The 19,311-nt window shown below is 44.5% G+C and overlaps 1 protein-coding gene across 2 annotated transcripts in view; it reads right to left on the bottom strand.

The window, feature by feature from the left end:
- Positions 1-4,355: 4,355 nt before the first annotated feature.
- Positions 4,356-19,311, bottom strand: part of KCNJ6 (potassium inwardly rectifying channel subfamily J member 6) — a 174,744-nt gene continuing 159,788 nt past the window's right edge. For both annotated transcript variants that reach the window (XM_071430135.1, XM_071430134.1), the window contains one exon: positions 4,356-7,413. In XM_071430135.1, the coding sequence (XP_071286236.1) occupies positions 7,088-7,413 (326 nt within the window). In that variant the 3' untranslated portion in view covers positions 4,356-7,087. The remainder of the gene's footprint in view (positions 7,414-19,311) is intronic.

The raw sequence follows: 19,311 nt of genomic DNA on the forward strand, positions 1-19,311 counted from the left end.
CATTTTTCTCTCTTTTCTCCTTTTTCCTCCTCCACTTTGATAATTTGTACCCTGCTGGGAGGAACCTGCCAGCTGAGGAAGGAGATGAGGTCTGAGCATCTGCAGTTCCATATTTAAGATAATCCAAGATTTAAAAACTCTCTCTGAGTCAGTTCCAGCGGGAATCTGAGCCCCCACTTCCTAAATCCCAAGTGGGTCCTTGACATTTTGGCCCAAACCCTTCCCAAAATCCAATTTTTGGAGGAAAATGTACAGAATGTCAGATTGGGAATAGTTTAATTTTATCTGTGATCAAAGTCTGGCAGTGACTGACTCATTGTAAGGGCAGGTTTCTTCATTTCCAGATATCTCCAGCAGTGTTTTTTATTAAAATAACAAAAATTAATGCCTATTCCATTTTACAGTAGGAGAACTGATTTAATTTGATGCCTGAATTTGTTCATTATCTGCAAAGTTGAGCAAAAATTGGTTTTTTTCAACTTATTTCAAGCAAGTCTCCAGATGAACAAAACATTTGTTCTCATAGCAAAATGCTTCATTAATTTATTTTGGAAATGTGAGGGGGAAAAAAAACCTGTGAATGGAAGATTCTGTTCTGATCTGTGAAGTGCTGGGATTTAATTTTTGGGATTTTTTTTCTCTGAGACAGTTCACTGGATTGATCTTGTTTTAATTATCAGCTCTAATCCACAGATTCCTCAGTAATTAATAATTAAAGACCTAAAATAATAAACTACTTTTTTACAAAACTAGAAATACTCTTGGAAGGTCACGTTTTCATGGCAAATCAGTCAGAACTGACACAAAGAGAGAACAAACGCTGCCTAAAAAAGAAAATGGAATTTATTATTTAAATTTGATGTAATAGAGCCACACCCACCCTCTTCTCTGCCAGTTTCCTGGGAAATTTCAGAGTCATTTTTGGTGACAAAAATGAAGTTGGAGTCTTGGAGAGGCCAAATGATTTTTGTGCATGGAACAGATCCCTCTTTCTTTTGAATCCAGGGAGTTTGGAAACAATGGCATCTCTCTTGGAGTTACTCTCCTGCATTTCACAAGGGGAAAAAAAATTCTCTGTGGGGTTGAAATTGTGAATTTTCTCCCTTGTCTGTCCTCATCATGGAGATTTGATGGTGGTGACTTGTCCAGCCGAGAATTTTAAGCAATAAATTTGGTCGTGCTTTATTTAATGCATTTATTAATAGGAATTCTGTGGTGATGATTTGTCTGGCCAACATTTTTAAGCAATAATTTTGGTCATGCTTTATTTAGCGTATTTATTAATAGGAATTTTGTGCATATCAGAGAAATGACACATTAAGCTGTGAAAAATGGCTCAGCGTGGCTGAGCTCTGAACTCCTGATTCCTGCCCTGTGTCCAGGAATTTTCTTGGCTTCATCTGTGGACTTTGCACTCATTTTTATTCCTCCTTTCCAGGAATATTTTGGATTTCCATCCCTGGCAGTGTCCAAGGCCAGGTTGGACACTGGGTTTGGAGCAGCCTGGGGCAGTGGGAGGTGTCCCTGCCATGGCAGGGGTGGCACTGGGTGGGCTCTGAGGTCCCTTCCAACCAATTCCAAGGGATTTTGGGAAGAGCTGGTCCATGTTCAGCATCCCTGAGGAGCACCAGCAGAGATCCAGCTCCATGATCCCATCCAGCTGAACCAGGAATGCTGCTGTGAAAAGGAAACAACTTCCACCACCATCCGAGCAAGATTCCTTGGAGCGACTCCAAACTGTGACAGTCTGGGCTGCCCAGCCCAAATCTCACTGATCTTCTCACATTAGAGACTTCTCATTGTGGTAGCAAAACCTTCTTTTTTTAAAAAAATGCTATTTTTAATTTGGTCAGAGTTACATCTTGGGAAGATTTGGGAAGATTGAAGAGCTGTGGTAGGGATGTGATGCTCCAGTGAGGGATTTGGGACGTGATGATGGGGAAATGGCCAGGGAAGGTGACTGTGAAAGGAATAATCCTTCCCTGAGCTGGAAGGAGCCCAGAGGACTCCAGTGCAATACATGAAGGAAAATGTGGTAGGATAACAGTTCTCCAGCAGTTCTCACAGCTTAAATTCTCCAGGAAAGTCAGTGCAAATGATTGCCTGTAATCATTTGAATGAAAACAGCTTCAGCTGTGAGCTCGGAGCTGCTGCCGTTGATTTTAAAAAAAGAAAAAAGGAAAAACAGTAGGGAGAGCTCTCCCCATCCCTGCCCTCTGGAAAAAAATCCCTAAAAGCAGCTGATGTCACCAGAAACTCTGAAGTTTTTACTCTGTGTGGATGACACGTGAGCTGGGAGGAAGGAGGGATGAGCTGTGGTTTGTAGCTGTGAATTTGCCCGGAATAGAAACCAGATTTCACACTTGTGGTGAAACAGGAAGATCCGAGTCCCTCTGGAACTCTATTTTCGGATATGATGTCTCTGGGCTCTCCATGGGAAACTCTTGGAGCATCAACAGGCAACAAACAGGGCAGTAGAAGTGGTAAAACAACTGCACCTCTGCACTGGAGTTGCCACTGGATTATAATTTCTGGAAATCCAGAGGATCTGACAAAACTGTGAGGATAAATCGGGAGAAAGAAAAACTAAACCCAAAAAATGACTCGTGAACGTCTGACACCACCTCTCCCCTCCAAAATACCAAACCCTAGACGTTTCAAATCCACTCAGGAAATGATTAACAAATAACAGCTCTCAGGTCTTGTCCTTAAGAATCATTTGCAGCTCAAAGCCCAGATTTATGCCTGCTCTCCACATGCTTCTTTCCAAAGAGGTGTTTGGGAGCTGAGGGAACAAGAGTGGAAGAGGAGCCAACTCCTCGTGTTTTAGGTTTGATTTATGGCCTAAAAAGTGCTTGAGTGGGGTAACCTGGTGTTAAGGAGGCTGATATTCTGAAAGTGAAGATATTTTGATGGGCAGGGAGTGCCACAGCAGGAAAAATTTAATGTTTGACAGCCAGAAGCTCTGGTGGTGGCTGCTAAAGGAATGTCCAAGGTGCCCAAAGCACAGGAGACAAATTATGTTGAGCCTCTCATTCACACCCACATCAAAGAACTGGAGGAAATTCTATAAATTCACCACTTCAAATCTCCAAAAGGCAGGAGGGCCGGATATCCCAGGTTTTCTGGGAATGACAGAGTGCATCCCCCCAGGGCTGTGCTCTGCTGGACAGTGAGGATCACACAGCTCCAGCTGAGGAGGTGACAAACCTGTGAGGAGGTGACAAACCTGGGCATCATCCTGCCCCAGCCTTTTACCTGGAAATGCCTTGAGGGGTGGGCTGGGCCCTGGGAATGAGGGATATTCCATTCTTCCATCAAAAACCCCAAAGATTTCACAGAATCCTGGAATTACAGAATCGCAGCACCCTGGAATGGTTTGGATTTGAAGCCACCTTGAAGATCGTCCAGTTCCACCCTCTGCCAGGGGCAGGGATCCTTCCACACTCAAAGGTGAAGCTGGGCTGTTGGGAGAATTCCAGAGCAGGGCAGCCCTTGGCAGAGGGGCTGGAGCTGTCAGTGCTCCCGTGGCTCTTGGGTTTGTATTTGAGAGAAGTGGGATGTGCTTTAGGACATCCCTGGGCTGAAAGGAGCTCTGATTCCAGACCTTCCCCTCCCTAAACAGCCCAGAGTGGTGCCCTGTGGCTGGAAACAGAACAGGGATTTCAGGAATTTCATCCTCCCCTGGTTTTGGAAGGCCTGAGTGGCCTCTTTAACTCCAACAGAGGAACACGAGCAACCCAGGCTTGAAACCAAAACCCTGAAGTGAACTTCAAGAACTTTTTGTGTCCCTCCTGGGTTTGGCAGCTGCTGAATTTGTTGGGGTGGCTCCCGTGGCTTTGGTGTTGTAGAGCAAAGATGCAGATCAGAACAGCTATAGACACCCACCAGGACATCTGCATTCTCGGGTGATGCTTCAAAAATCACTTTGGTGATTTATTTTAATTCTGATAAGGTGGTATTTGTTGGGAAATGATAAAGCTGAGCTTGGGGTATTTGCTGAGGGTCACATTCTCACTCAGCAATGCTTCTGGTCAGTGAAGAAGGAATTGAGAGCTCCAGGAGGTAACTGAGAGCTCACATTTACCTCTGGAAATTCTTTCTCACCTAGAAATCTCAAGATAATCCAAGAAAAAGCCATAAAAATATATTAGTGAATGAAATAGAGGTGTAATGGGTCTGGATTAATTCTGTAGCCAATTACATTAAGATGTTACATTAGCCACGTCCCTTAAATATCATTTACCACAAATATTCCCACAGGGAATTGAGCTTTCCTTGAATATTGTTCAGGACTAAGAGCTGAAATTCCTGGGTGAAATGATTTACTGTCAATGAAAACACCACTCAGGATATACGGCTTGAAAATCCATTGTTAATTAACAGCATTCAATTCTTAATTGTCTCCGTACCAATTCAGTTGAAATCATTGACACAAAATACATTGTTAAACTGCTTAATCAATCATTGTAGAAAAATAGAGGTGTTTGATAGGGACATTCTAGTACAAAGTTTCCGTGAAGCTTCCCCGTTTGAAAGCTTTGGAGGCTTCTATATTTTTTTTTTTAAAGCTTATGTTACAAAAATGAGATCTCATAAACTTTACAGTCCGTACTACATGGATACCAAAGACGAGAAAATACAGGGGGGGAGAGAGAGAGAGAGAGAGAAAGAGACAAAACACACACACACCTTAAGCTGTAAGTGCCCTATTCACAAAAATAAAGCTTACACATGCGCATGCCCCAGTGGCGGAAAGTCTCTTTTTCCGTGCTGAAGGACACAAAAATAAAAAGGTTTCATCAGGGCCCTGAGCTGCAACTCAAATTTTCTCAACCTGCAGCAACGACTTCTAGAGTGGCCCAGTGAATTGTGAGAGCAAAAAGCAGGTTTGTCCTCGGAGGGAAAGCTTTGCTTTCAGCTCGTGCACCTTTGGCGCACGCGGGCGGCCCCAACGCTTCCAGAGGGGCTCTGGAGCCCCCAAAAACCCCAAAAACCCTAAAAACCCTCATCAGCCCTGCTGGGGAGCCATGTTGGTGGGATGGATGGGCTGGAGCACGGGGCTGATGCTGGGGCAGGAGGATGAGCTGTGGCCAAGAGCTGTCTCTCAGAAATGTCCCAATCTTCATCCGCCCAAAAATCCTCATCCTGCACCATTCCTTGCATCCTGGGAATGTCTTTTAGGGGAAAATGTCAGTGCTGAAACCATAAAAACCTCTTCCCATCCAGCCTGATCTGCCCTGGTGTGCAACCCTTCCCTTCCCCAGGCCCTGCTGTGCCCTCCTCACCTGAGGCCCCCCCAGATCAGCCACCCTCTCTGAAAATTAACAAGGGGCAGTGGTACCAGCAAAAAAGAAAATTTAAAAAAAAAAGGAAAAGAGGTGTGAATTTAATGCCAAAGCTATATCACAGTGCAAATTTTCCACCTGCCCACCAAGTTTCTCCTGAGGTTTATTTTTTTTTCTCTTTTATTTCAATGTAAAGTTTTAAATGTAAAGTTTTCTATACCAAAAAAAAAACCAAAAAAAAAAAAGCTTCAGATTCTCTTCAGTGTTTTCTTTCTTCCCGGAGTAGGCAGGCATGGAAAAAAACCCCCCAGAATTAAGGCTGCAGCTTCTCCTCCTTTGCTGGCAGAAATGCTGTTCTTGGTGGAGCTCCCCCACTCCTGTGGAAGCAATGTGAGTTCCCTCTGCCCTGGGATGGAATGCCCAGGGATTTCCAGGGATTTACAACAACCAGGGAGTCGCCTAAGGTGGAGGAACTCACTGAGGAAGGGCTCCCCTGAGCCAGGCAGGATCCACCTGTGTGTTCTCCTGGGAATCCTGGTGGAAGGACACCTCCAGGGACGCCGTGCCCCCCGCGCCTCAGCACCAGCAAATCGCAGATGTCATGGATTCCAGCTCCACACGAAATCCAGCTGTTTCTTTCCCAGATGAAGTAGCTAAAATCTACTGGCTGAGGTGCAACATTCATTTTTCAATGGCTTGTGTGTGTGGGGTTTTTTTTGTGTGTAGCAAACTACTCCACTGAAATCCCATGGGAGCAGATTCCCTGGATATTGCACGTTAAGGATAACACCTCCACATGACACATGCTTGTTCCATGAAAAGTACACAGGAAATTCTGGTTAGCCATGAATTTGCCACAGCCTCAATTTTTCAGTTGAACTGCCCCCAAAAAAGAGTAACCAGGAAGGGTTTTGCCTTATTTGTAAACATTTTCACAGTATGTCAGGAATACAATTCTCTACCCTGCCCTCTCCCAGACTTATGGCTTTTTAGAGTGAGTGAAACAATCTGTTTGGCCAACAGTGAGGTACTCTAAATAGCTGCCAGTCTGGTACACTGAAGAAAATGTTATGCACTAGAAGAGTCATAGAAGGGAGGGGAAAGAAAAATAAATTAAAATCAATTTTACACTGCAAATATTTGAAGAGAAATGCCTACTCGACGGGTAGTTAGTTTTTGCATCCCAATATTTCTAGAGCTCTGTTTCTAAACCTACATTAATTACACAGCTGTGTACATTATTTAGAAGTTCTTTACTACAGTACTTTTGTACATGCGGCGTTTATTACTAAATGTAGAGAGAAATAGTTACATAAGGCATATGTACAGGGTCGTGGGGGATTGCAGGTCCCTCTGTTCACCTTCCTCTTAAAGCTGCAAGGCCCATTCCACTGTCACCCAGTCTGTGAAAGTGTCCTGAAATACATAAAAACTCAGCCAAGGCCCATTGCTTTGGTGGGCATTAATCAGTCTTTCCTTTAAAATCCCTTGCATCCATTTCCTTTGCGTTCAGGGATTGGATTTTGTGTTGTTGATGTGGAAAAACCTGGAGGTCTGCACTGGAGAGGGGCCACCAGTCCCTGCCAGGGGGAGATTCCACCATCCCTGATGGGTGTTGCAGCTTTAACCCACGCCTTGGCTTAGTCTGGGGTTGAAGTTGGGATTTCTCATCTAAAATGTTTATTTTCCGTGAGTTACCAATAACAGGAAGAGAAAAAAAATTAAAGGCGTGTCGCAGAAAGAAACAGGGAGCAGAGAGGGAGGAGATAAAGGAGGTGGCCTTTATTTCTCCCCTGGTCCTACACTTTGGACTCATTCTCCAAGTTGGCCACGTCTCCGTTTCTTTCATTTTGGTCTTCTTGGTTCTTCTCCTCCTCCTCCGTTTCCAGCTCGGCGTGTTGGTCCAGCTTGCTGGAAACAGACCAGGTCAGGGGCAGTTCTGCTCGGCTGGCCATCTCTGCCAGCTCTTTGGCACTGTAAACGGGGGTGTTGGTCTCATAGGTTTCGTGAAAACTGTTGTAGTCAACCTCGTAAAATCCATCCTCCAGCGTGAGCACGGGCGTGAAGCGATAGCCCCAGAGGATCTCACTGGTGATGTAGGAGCTGCGAGCCTGGCAGGTCATCCCTGCAACAACAGAGAAGGAATAAGTGCTGTAATCAGGACCCATGGCTTCCCCAAGTCCCTTGATTTATAGTTTTTTCTGTCTGTAAGAAGGACAGAAGGAGGTTTGACATCACACGAGGTGGAGCTCACACAGCGGGTTTAGGGAGCGCAAACTGACGCCCTTTGCTCCTGCGTATGTGCTGAATAAGAAAGGCTCAGTCCGCCAGTGAAGATTTTAATATTAATTTCTTTATCAAAAATTTCTCTTCTGCCTGTGCTTCACCAACTCACCTGCTGTGGGTCTCAGGTGGGGTGGGGCACTGTGCCATCCTCTGTCTCCTGGCTGTCACAAACCCACTGCCACATGCCCATGGTAACAGGAACTGTCACCAAAGCTTCCCCCTGCTGGAGCCCACCCTGATCCCCTGATCCAAGGGTTCCCTTCATGCCTCAGGTTTTAAATTTTCTATTTTTCAGATGCTGTGCTGCTTTAGTGTGTGGGTCTGAGCTTCATATTATGGGATGGTGAGCTCTGTGCACAGAGCAGAGAGACAAAACAATTCCTGCTCCAGCTGGGTACTGTGGTATTTTCTGGGTACCCCGTCACTGGGAGGAATGCTGAATCTGACTCCATGTTTTTAGAAGGCTGATTTATTATTTTATGATACTATATTATATTAAAGAATGCTATACTAAACTATACTAAAGAATACAGAAAGGATACAGACAGAAGGCTAAAAGGTAATAATGAAAACTCATGACTCTCTCCAGAATCTGACACAGCTTGGCCCCGACTGGCCAATGAGTACAAACAATTCACATGTTGGATAAAGAATCTCCAACCACATTCCAAGGCAGCAAAACACAGGAGAAGCAATTGAGATAAGAATTGTTTTCCTTTTTCTCTGAGGCTTCTCAGCTTCCCAGGAGAGAACTCCTGGGCAAAGAGATTTTTCAGAAAATATGACAGTGACAGGGCACCAAGGCCAAATGATCCAAATCTCAGGCCTGAGAGCACAAACACCATGGGCTGGAGAGAGAAAAACAAGCAGGGTGGGACTGCATGGGCTAAAACTGGAATTGGAAAAATTGTTCTGCCTGGTGGGAAATAGGAGGGACAATTTTCTGCAGAAATCAAGAAGATTAATTGGACTATGTAAAACTTACAGCTCATTAAAAACAAACCCTCCTCCGAAATGTTGATCTCCATTTTTAATTGAGGCTCCCATTCAGCAATGATTTAATTCCCATTCCTTTTCCACAGCTGGATTAAACATTTTCAGTGCTAGAATAGAAGTTAGGATTTTTCAAGTCAGTGAAACTAAATTATGGGGATTGGGTAAAGGAGACTTTTAATTTTAGGCAGCCAAGCTACCTTGGCTTTTTGTTGTTTTATTGTTATTTATTATTATTAAAAATTTTTATTGGTTTGCTTTTAAATGGGATTAAAAAAGGTCTTTGTTTCTACAAGAAATTGAAGATTTCATGGTAGCTTAGACAATAAAATGTTGTGTCAGACACTCGTATCATGCAGTGTTTGCCTTTGGGATGAGAGCCATCAAAAATAAAATGCTCTAAAACAATCAGGGGGAAAGGTTGTTTCAGAACCAAGGTATCAAGCCCATGTTTGGGCTGAAATACAGCGATTTTCCAGCCCTGCCATTTCCACACAGTGAAAACCTCATTCAGCTTTTGTTTTATTCAAGACAGGCCTTTTTTACAGCAGCACCTTTTCTTTTCAAATTCCATTTCTGGGATAAAAAAAGGGAGATGAAATGAGGAGCCAAGAATTATGGCCCACAACTGGCTGCACCTCTCTGACAGTCACAGAGGTTTCGAGGTTCAGCAATTTGCTGCTGGCACTTGGCAGGACCAGGCAAAATTCCTGCTGCAGTAAATTATCTGGGATATCCCAGAAGAGTAGCTGTTTTCAATCATTTTGTGGGAATTCTGCTCCACAGTTCAGCCTGGAGTAAGACTCAACAGCAGATTGTGCATGGAGCACAGGGGTGTCCCCATGTTTGGGCTGAGTGGGTTTCACTCGTGTGCAGGAGAACAAAATTTGGTCTGGGGTCTCCATTTGGGAGCTGAGGCTTCCTGTGATGCTCCTGTTGAATTCCTTTCAGTCTGCATCCACAGCAGCCTTTGTTGAGGTATCCCTGCAGAGGTTTTGATCTATTTTGTCAAAAGGTTCATTTGGATCATGAGAACATCTCTCAGGATGAAAAGTGTGCCCGGGGCTGTGTGTTCTATCCCCATCTGTCAGAGCTGGGGCAGCTCTCTGCTGTCCATGGGGCAGTTTTTTCTTTCTCTCTCCCACAGCCAATCCTCCCTGCAGGAGATCTCTGCTGTCCATGGCCACTGAGTGTCCCTGCAGGGCTGATCCAATCCCAGCATCCCATGGGGAGATGCTGCATTGCCCAGGGGAGGAGCCAAGCATTCCTACCTGGATCCAATCTGAGGTGCTGGGACAGCCCAGCAGCCTCTGCCCAGTGCATTGCCAGAGGAGCAGCTTCTGCTGCCCTGCATGGCCAGAGGGAGCCCAGGCCCATCTCCAGCAGCCCTGGGGCTGCAGAGGAAAACTCCCCCCTTGTGCAGGATCCCTGCTCCAGCAGAGCCACAGCTGGCACTGCAGGAGGGCTGAGCCCCCATGGGATGGGGCTGTGCCACCCCCTGACACACAGGGGACAGGGACTGCTCTCACTCTGGCAGTGGTTTGTTTTGTATTACTGCAGTTTTGTTTTTATATTTTCTTTTTAATATTTTTCCTAGTAAAGAACTGTTATTCCCATATCTTTGCCTGAGAGCCCCTTAATTTCAAAATTACAATAATTCAGAGGGAGGGGGTTTACATTTTGCATTTTAGGAGAAGCCCCTGCCTTCCTCAGCAAACACCTGGCTTTTCAAACCTGGCTTTTCAGAACCTTTTGAAATCAAAACTAAATGTGGAGGAAGTTCTCAACCCCTTGAGGTAAATTCCTGCAGCCTCCTGATGGAGCTGTGGCACTCAGGAAGCAGCAGAATCCTTGTCTGGGGCAGGGGGGAGAAGATGGGAGAATTCTGCTTCACCACTGTGACCAAAGAATCCCAGATTGGTCTGGGTTGGAAGGGACATCAAAGATCTTCCAGTTCCAACCCCTTCCATGGGTGGGGGTCTTCTCTTAGGTCAGGCTGCTCCAAACCCTGTTCAGCCTGGCCTTGGACACTGCAGGGATCCAGGGGCAGCCACAGCTCCTCTGGGAAATCTATTCCAGGTCCTCCCCATCCTCACAGGAAACAATTCCTAATTCCCAACGTCCTATCTGGTCAGGGCTTTGGTGTTGAGGTGACTCTGAGGTGTTAGAAAGTTTCTTTTTCTCAGATATGAGACTGAGGAAGAAGATGGGATTATTTGGCTCTTTTCCCCAAGGTTGTTTAGTTGCTCTTATTTAATTCATTGTCTTTCTGACTCACTGAGGTCTCTTTCACTCACTGAGGTCTCTTTAGTAGGGTGGGTTGAGGTACTCTGACCACCCTCAGGGCGCTGTTATTTTTTAATACTAAAAACAACATGTACTTTATTTACAATAATTCTTCAATACTTGTCACTCATGTTAGACAGTTTGTCTCTACTCCAAACTAATTCAAAAGTGTCACTATCACAGCTGAAAATGGAGGACAAGAAGAAGAAGGAGAAAGATTTGACACGCCCAGATTCCTCCATCTTGCCTCTTGAACCCCCATTCTAAAAACTTCAAAATTCTACTTTTCTACTTTGTGATAAATTCACCATCATTCTACTCAAACTCTTGTGGTTTGTAACTCCTCACACAAATTTGGTAATTGTTTCCATGGGTTAAAATCAAAGGCACAGGTGTCTTTGACTCCGTGCCAGGGTCTCTGAGCCCCCTGCCAGGCTCTGGAGTCCTCCAGGGCAGCCAGGGGAATGTCCTGGGTCCTGACACCCATCCCTCCCTCCCTCTGGCAGTGGGAGCCATTCCCTGTGTCCTGTCCCTCTGCAGAGAAATCCCTCTCCAACGACCCCAATACTGAGGGAATTGGATGAACCTGCACCTTTCCTGTAGCTCCAGGAAACCCAGGTGGATTTCCAGGCTCCCACCTGGGACCCACCAGCTCTGCTCTGTGCCCTGCTGACCTTTTGCGCTCCAATCTGTTTGCTGAAGGATTTGTCACTTTTTGGGGCTATTTTTGGGTGCTCAGGAGAAGAAGAAAGCAGCGTGGGCTATTAAAAACAAGGCAGAGGCTCGGAGCCAGGACCCCCTGCTTGATCCCCCTCTTCTCCTGCAGACCCTGTGTGGGCTTTGGCAAATTCCCCAGCTTTGCTTCGCTGGCTCTGTTTCTCTGCTGTGCCACCAGGAACACGCTGAGATGGAGAAGCAGGAGATGTGCTGGCACTGGATTCTCTGCCTCCTCCCTCCTCTAGAATTTTTTTTTTTTTTGCTGTCAAATTTGTACTAAACAGCTCTCCCTGGTGTGAAAATGATTGCCTCAAGGAAAAGGAAAAAAAAGACAGAAATTTGGAATAAAATTTCCAGAGTGCCACTAAGTCAGTGTCAGAAACATTCCATGGGAGTTCATTGGTCCTCTTTAATCAAGCTAAAAAGAAGGAAGCAAAATGTTGTGTTGGACCCTGAATTCACTGCAGTATTTTAAAGCTGGAAGCATAAAATCATAGAATTTAGGTACAGCTGACAATAGAGATATGGTAGTTCAGTTTATTTGAGTAAAGACCCCACAAATATATATAATTTTATATAATATATATTTTATATATATTAACATATATTTATATATTATAATATATATTAATATAGTATAATATGATATGATATAATAAAATATAATACAATACAATATAATATAATATATAGTATAGTATAATATAACATAATATATATTATATTATATTATATTATATTATATTATATTATATTATATTATATTATATTATATTAATATATAAAATATATAAACATATATATAATGTATAAAAAGATATAAATATATAAAAAATATACTATATAATATATAATATATAAATATATGTAACTCTAAAAATATATATCATATATGAAAATGCATTTATATATATATATATATATATATATATATATATATATATATATATATAAAATCTCTCATTCAGAGGTAGCAAAGGGGAATTCCCAGGGTTTCTGATGACTTGGTTCAGAGCACACCTGGAAATTGGTTGTTTATCTCACCCTGAGAAATGTCAAAACGTCCTGAAAGAAGCCAAAACTGCACAGGTGCCTGGGAGCCTTTTAAATATTTTAAATATCTTTGCTTCAGCATGTCTGGAGTGGAACCCTTGTGTTGTGGGGTTGTGAGGCAAAGGGAGTGAGGATGGATGATTTTTATTCTTATTAGAATACAAGGAGTTAACTTTTGCTGGGTTTTGTTTGTTTTCTTTTTCCTTGTATAACATTAAAACTGGTAAGGTTTTTTTTTCCTGCCAAGGATACGTGTAATTTGATATTTCTATTTCCACCTTTCTTACTCGGGAGGAGATCACCATATTTGAGATTTTATTTGCTGCCACCATCTGTGAGTGCTGCTCAGGGGTCTCAGTGGTAGCTGGGGAGGGAGCAGGGACCATCTCCATCCCGAAAATCCAAATTGCCATGGAGTGAGTGGGCTGGAGCAGCTGCTCTGACCACCCCAGCCCGTAAGGAAATCACAGCTCTGCAGGAGAACATGCAGATTATCAGCTCCCATTTGCCCAGAGATGAATATGCACAGGAAACTGGAGCCATAATTTCAAGTCAGTTGAACTTTCTGATGCTCTGAATTCTATTTCTTGCTAAAACAAATAACAGGCATTAAAAAAAAAAATGAAGTTCATATTAAGTTAAATTCTAAACAAAATCTAACTTGAGTTGTTCAAAGCATTCTGGTTTCATTCTGACTTCTTCAAATGTGATATCTTGTGTAATGCAACACCTAAATAAGAAAGAAATGGGCATGCTTTAGTCTTTTACAAACTGTTAAAATGCATTTTTCCCCCCCTGCAGGAGATCTCAATGCCAGGGAAATGATATTTTCCAGTGGAAAAATGCTGAATTAGAAATGCTTGATTTACTTGGTTTCTGTTTCTCCTATCAGGAATTAAATGCTGGGTAATTTGTGTCTCATTTTTTGCCTTCTGACAAGTGGTACCTGCTGAGGCAGGAGAGTTTGCCCAATCCAGCCTCAAATGTGCTGCCACTTTTAGCAAAATGTACCAACATATTCTCAATAAACTGCTTGTAAAGAGATGGTAATTTTACCCAAAAATTGCAATTTTACCATAAATTTACAATTCAGCCAGTATTTAACCTCAATTTAGCCTCATACTCAGGCTGTGCCCAGCAAATCCTGATGTGTCTGAATTTTGATGTTGTTTTCCAGCTGATCTTTTCCCAATGGGTGATGATTACATTTTTCTGCCACCTAAATGTTGGAAATTTATTAAATCCAATAATGTCAGACCACAGAGAGAGGAGCTGGTTCCAGAACTGGCACTTCAAAACTGGGAGCTCAGTTCAGAGGAGCTGGGACATGGAATGCCAGGATTCTGTGCCCTGCTCTGTGCTTGGCTCTTGGGATGCATTTATGGATCCAGAGCTTCCCCAGATTTCAGACCAGCACCACACAAGAGCTTTATTTTTCCTTCTGGGTGCCCACCACGGGGGGATTTGTGGGAATTTTGGTTAAAAGAAGCTGCAGCTCCATTTTGCAAAGCACTGAGGGAGGAGAAGAGCTGTCCTGACCTTCTACAAACACACTGTTATAACCCAAGGGATTTCTCCCCATTCCTGCAGGTGGGATCTTCTCCCCTGCCATGGTTCACGAGCATCCTGCTCCAGAATTCCATGAAAATATCCAGGAAGAGGCAGCAAGGCTCTGATTGCAGCTGCTGCCTCCCTGGAGAAGGGTCCTGTGGGGTTTGACACTGAGCACTGGGAGCTGAGCCACCAGTGAGGGGCTGAGGGGACCCTGGGTGGATCTGGGTGGAGCTGAAATGATCCTGGATGGATCTGGATGGAGCTGAGAGGATCCTGGATGGATCTGGATGGAGCTGAAATGATCCTGGGTGGATCTGGATGGAGCTGAGAGGATCCTGGGTGGATCTGGATGGAGCTGAGAGGATCCTGGGTGGATCTGGATGGAGCTGAGGGGATCCTGGATGGATCTGGGTGGAGCTCAGATAATCCTGGGTGGATCTGGATGGAGCTGAGATGATCCTGGGTGGATGAGAAGCAGGTTCCTCTCTCTCCAATCCTCACAGGGGAGGCAGAAGTTGGGAATTGGGCACATATAAAATACAAGTAGGAGGTGAAGAATAGAAAACACCCGACTCAGAAATGTGCATTTTCATCCCAGAAAGGCAAATGTGACCTGGGCTGCATCCAAAGCAGGTGGGCAGCAGGAAAGGGATTGGGATTGTGTCCCTGTGCCCCCTCAGGTGATTCCCCACCTGCAGAGCTGCCCCAGGCCTGGGCCCAGCCCAGGGAGGAGCTGGAGCTGCTGCAGAGAGCCCAGAGGAGGCTCCAGGATGGGCAGAGGGATGGAGCAGCTCTGCTGGGAGGAAAGGCTGGCACAGCTGGGATTGTTCACCTGCACAGGAGAAGCTTTGGGCTGAGCTCAGGGTGGCCTTGCAGGGCCTGCAGGAGCCCCAGGAAAGCTGGAGAGAGACAATTTCCAGGGGATGCAGGGACAGCACCCAGGGAATGGCTTCAAACTGAAACATTACAGGTTTAGATCAGATATTAGGAAGAAATTGTTCCTTGTGAGGGTGGGCAGGCCCTGGCACAGGTGAAGCTGTGGCTGCCCCTGGATCCCTGGCAGTGCCCAGGGCCAGGTTGGACACTGGGGCTGGAGCAGCCTGGGACAGTGGGAGGTGTCCCTGCCATGGCAGGAAGATGGAACTGGATGGGCTTTAATGTCCCTTCCCACCCAAACCTGGAATTCTGAGATTCTGTGAAATGCATTTGGCCTTGAAGGAAAGGATTGAACATTTTTTGTGCAGGATCTCTTCCAAGATGGGATCCTTCAAGGAATGTGCATGGAAAGTCAATCTTTAGTGGAAAAATAAACCCAGCCCTCAACATCTGTACCTGTCCTGGGGAGCAGGCACTCAGCACCCAGTGCAGTGGGACTGACACCAAAACAAGGCACTGCTCAATTCCTACTCATGGGAATCAATGCCAAAGGGATGGCTGGGAGAATAAAACCCTTTCCTTGGAATGGTGTTTTCTGCAAAAGAAACATTTTCTGTGACACTTTGTACCTGCTGCACACTTGTGCTGTCACTGCTGGGGGATTTCATTAAAACATCTCATTAAAATAGAAGTGTGATCTATTCCACCACTTCTTCCACACCTAATTCCAGTCTGCATGTTTGGGTGGCTTTTGTTCCTCTCCTTAAAATGCTGAACATCCAAGATTTGCTCCGTGCTGAACTTTCCTGACTTGGAGCTTTTTCTAAAAATGTCACATTTTCCTGTGGAAACGTTTGCACGCCAGGATTAAAGACAAAACAGTGTGAACACGCAGCTTGGCATGCTGTAAAATCCAGGAAATAAGGCAAGATTGGGAGCTTTTTGACAGCAAAATCTGTGAATCACCCACCAAATATCCTGGGGGCTGTTTTGAGGTTTGTGGCTGAAGAGAGCAGAGGGGGAGATGAAAGAGAGCCCAAGGTAAAGCACTTGTTCCTGCCAGGCAGATGCTGGTGAGAAGGGATGCTTGGAAATGCAGCACAAGCAAAGGTTCCAAAATCACTGGAATTTTTGGGAAGCAGCAGCCCAGTTCCAGTTCCAAAATCCCTGGAATTTTTGGGAATCATAGCCCAATTCCTGTTCCAAAATCACTGTAAAGCCATAGCCCAGTTCCAGTTCCAAAGTCCCTGGAAGTTTTAGGAAGCAGCAGTCCAATTCCAGCTCCAAAATCCCTGGAAGTTTTGAGAAGAAACAGCCCAGTTCCAGTTCCAAAATCCCTGGAATTTTTGAGAAGGCACAGCCCAATTCCAGTTCCAAAATCACTGGAATTTTTAGGAAGCAGCAGCCCAATTCCAGTTCCAAAATCACTGGAATTTTTGAGAAGGCACAATAGCCCAATTCCAGTTCCAAAATCCCTGGAATTTTTTGGGAGCAGTAGCCCAGTTCCAGCTCCAAAATCACTGGAATTTTTGGGAAGCAACAGCCCAGTTCCTTTTCCAGAATCACTGGAAAGCCACAGCCCAAATCCAGTTCCAAAATCACTGGAGTTTTTGGGAAGGCACAGCCCAATTCCAGTTCCAAAATCCCTGGAGTTTTTGGGAAGGCACAGCCCAGTTCCAGTTCCAAAATCCTTGGATTTTTTGAGAAACCACAGCCCAGTTCCAGTTCCAAAATCCCTGGAATTTTTGGGAAGCCACAGCCCAGCTCAGTGGGGCGGCCCAGGCAGTTTTGTAACTCTGCCTCCTTTTAGGTGGGCTGGGACAAGCCACACGTGGGTGGGTGGAACTTGATTTTAGAAGAGAAAACTTGAAGAAATCAGCTTTTCTAAAGATATCCTGTGTGTTCAGAGATGATATTTTTGTCTTCTGCTTCACCTGAAGGAGTGGCAAGAGGGCTGGGGGAGAGGAGCTCCATGGTTTGCAGAAGGAAGCTCTGAATCCCAAGCTCTGGGAGGAGGAGGAGGAATATCTGGGCTGCTTTTGTTACTATTTTAAGTGATGGGCTTGGGTAGATCTTATCCCCTTTAATTTTCTTGGTGGGAGAGAATTTAAGCAACCTAACATTTGTTGATGTCATTATTTAATGTGATTGATCAAGGCCTTAATAAAAATCTCTTTAAGGGAAACCATTAAACACGTTAAGCTCCAAGTTCATCTGACACCACAATGCTCTTTAATTGAAATTTAAATGAGGGTTTATTGATATCTTGATCACAACAAAAGCCTCAGCCAATGCCAGGCTCCCTGCAGCTCTGATTTTTGATGAACTTTTGCAGGCCTTCTTGCAGTTCTGCACTGAAAATCATCTGTGCTGTAAATCCTCCCACTGAGTGGCAAGTGGGTTTTGATTTTTATTCTGAGTTGGTTTTTTTTTTCTGTTCATGGGATGAGAGTTATTAAGTTGATGCTTTCAGGTTAATAATATTTGGCTATCTGACAATGTGAGCAGCATATTTTGAGATGCAGGAGGGAGCAGAAAGTGGCTGCCTGGGGGAATGAGATGCAAAATCTTTCCCTTCTGAAATGCTGTTTAATATTCGAGTTATGTCAGATTTTGTATCCATATTTATCTGCCTGGCATCCTGTCTAATAGTAGAAGCTATTAATACACCTGCTGGTAGATCAATGACCATTTTGGAAAAATAAATATTCACTTGGTTTTCATTGACTTTGGTTTTATTGGAGGTGGTGTGGAAGAAGCTGATTAATCTTTAATTACTGTCCACATTTAGCAACAGGTCCAATGAAGGAGAAGAGCAGGAATAGGGTTGGGATTTTAGGAAAGCTTCAGTTTTACTCTTCTGATATTTCTATTATGAAAAAAAATAGGAACAACACACTTCAAGCTCTGGGCTTTTCAGTCTGGCACTTTCCTCAATGCCTAAATTCATTTAAAGTAGGGGAAGAGGGGACCAAAAAACAGCATAAAGCTGTTTTTTTTTCTATTTCTTCATATTTAAACAGACAATATTTAAACTAATTGTTTCTGGAGTAGTGCAGACAAATCAATCTATGGCAAAATGTGTCACATTTTCCTCAAACAGTCCAAACTGGTGATGGAGCAGAGAAATTCTAAGTTTCTTTGACACCTGCACCTCACTTGTGGAAGCAAGACAGAGTCATTAGGACTTTTTAATTTTCCTTAGTTTAACAATAATTATCTTGGATGAAAAATTTGAGGAAAAATTTGTTTGTTTTAGTAAGAAAAAAATAAAGAACTTGAGAAGAGTGTGTGTGGAAAGGGAAGCAAGGTGAGGGTGCTCACATCCAAACTGCAGAATTCCCACAGGAGAGCTGCTTAAGAGGATGGAAAAGAATCTGGAATTAAATGAGGGGGCTTTCAAAGCAGGGAAAACTTTGTATAAAAGCCTCCATAACGTCAGCTCTGCCGAGTAATGAATGAATTCCTGTTCAGCCCTGGTTTTGTGTTCAGCAAAGCACACAGCCACGGGTTTTGGAGGGGGGTGATGGTCTCGGGGTGGTGATGGATGAGAAGCTGCCCAGGGCAGGAGCTGTCCCTGTCTTGCTCAATCCCAGCTTCCCTGCTGGGGCTCCTTCCATCCTCAGCATCAGTCATGAGGTGGCACTCTTCTCCCAGCAGAGATGCCTTGGAAGGGAGAGTGTGTCTAAGGGAAAAAATAAAAAAAGCAGCAGTGCCTGGAAAATATTGAAATATCGTCGAGGGATTATTGCAGAAGTTGCTTTGGGAATGTTTGGGCAGGGAGGATGTTGTGTGGTGGTGGCAGGGATGGGTTATTTGTAGGGATGGGTTATTTGCAGGGTTTGGTTATTTGCCGGATGTACCTTGCTGAACTCTCTCTGAGCTCAGGATGGAGCTTTCCCTGATTTCCCCCTGATTCCCAGGTGGGTTTGGGGCGCTCATGGCAGCAGCTGCAGCCCAAATCCTCCTGCATGGCAAACACAGTGCCACAGCCTCCCTCCTGCAGCTTTCACTGCTGCTGTCAGAGCACTGCTGCCTTGGAACCCCTCCTTGATCCAGAGACAAGGAGCATAAACTGGACATCCCTCACTGCCAGGGGTCCTGCCTCACCCAAATCAGGGATCCCAGGCTCAGAGGGAAACAGGGAAAAAACCTAAACCTGAGCATTTCTGGCTAAAACCATCTGTCTTTAATGTTCATGTGAGTGTTTAATGAGAAATTTTTAAATTTCCTGATTCTAGCCCCAGTCAGCAGCAGA

Source organism: Agelaius tricolor, unplaced genomic scaffold (assembly GCF_023055355.1).
Source record: "Agelaius tricolor isolate 1412-34295 unplaced genomic scaffold, bAgeTri1.0.p SCAF_7, whole genome shotgun sequence".
Classification (NCBI taxonomy): Eukaryota; Metazoa; Chordata; class Aves; order Passeriformes; family Icteridae; genus Agelaius; species Agelaius tricolor.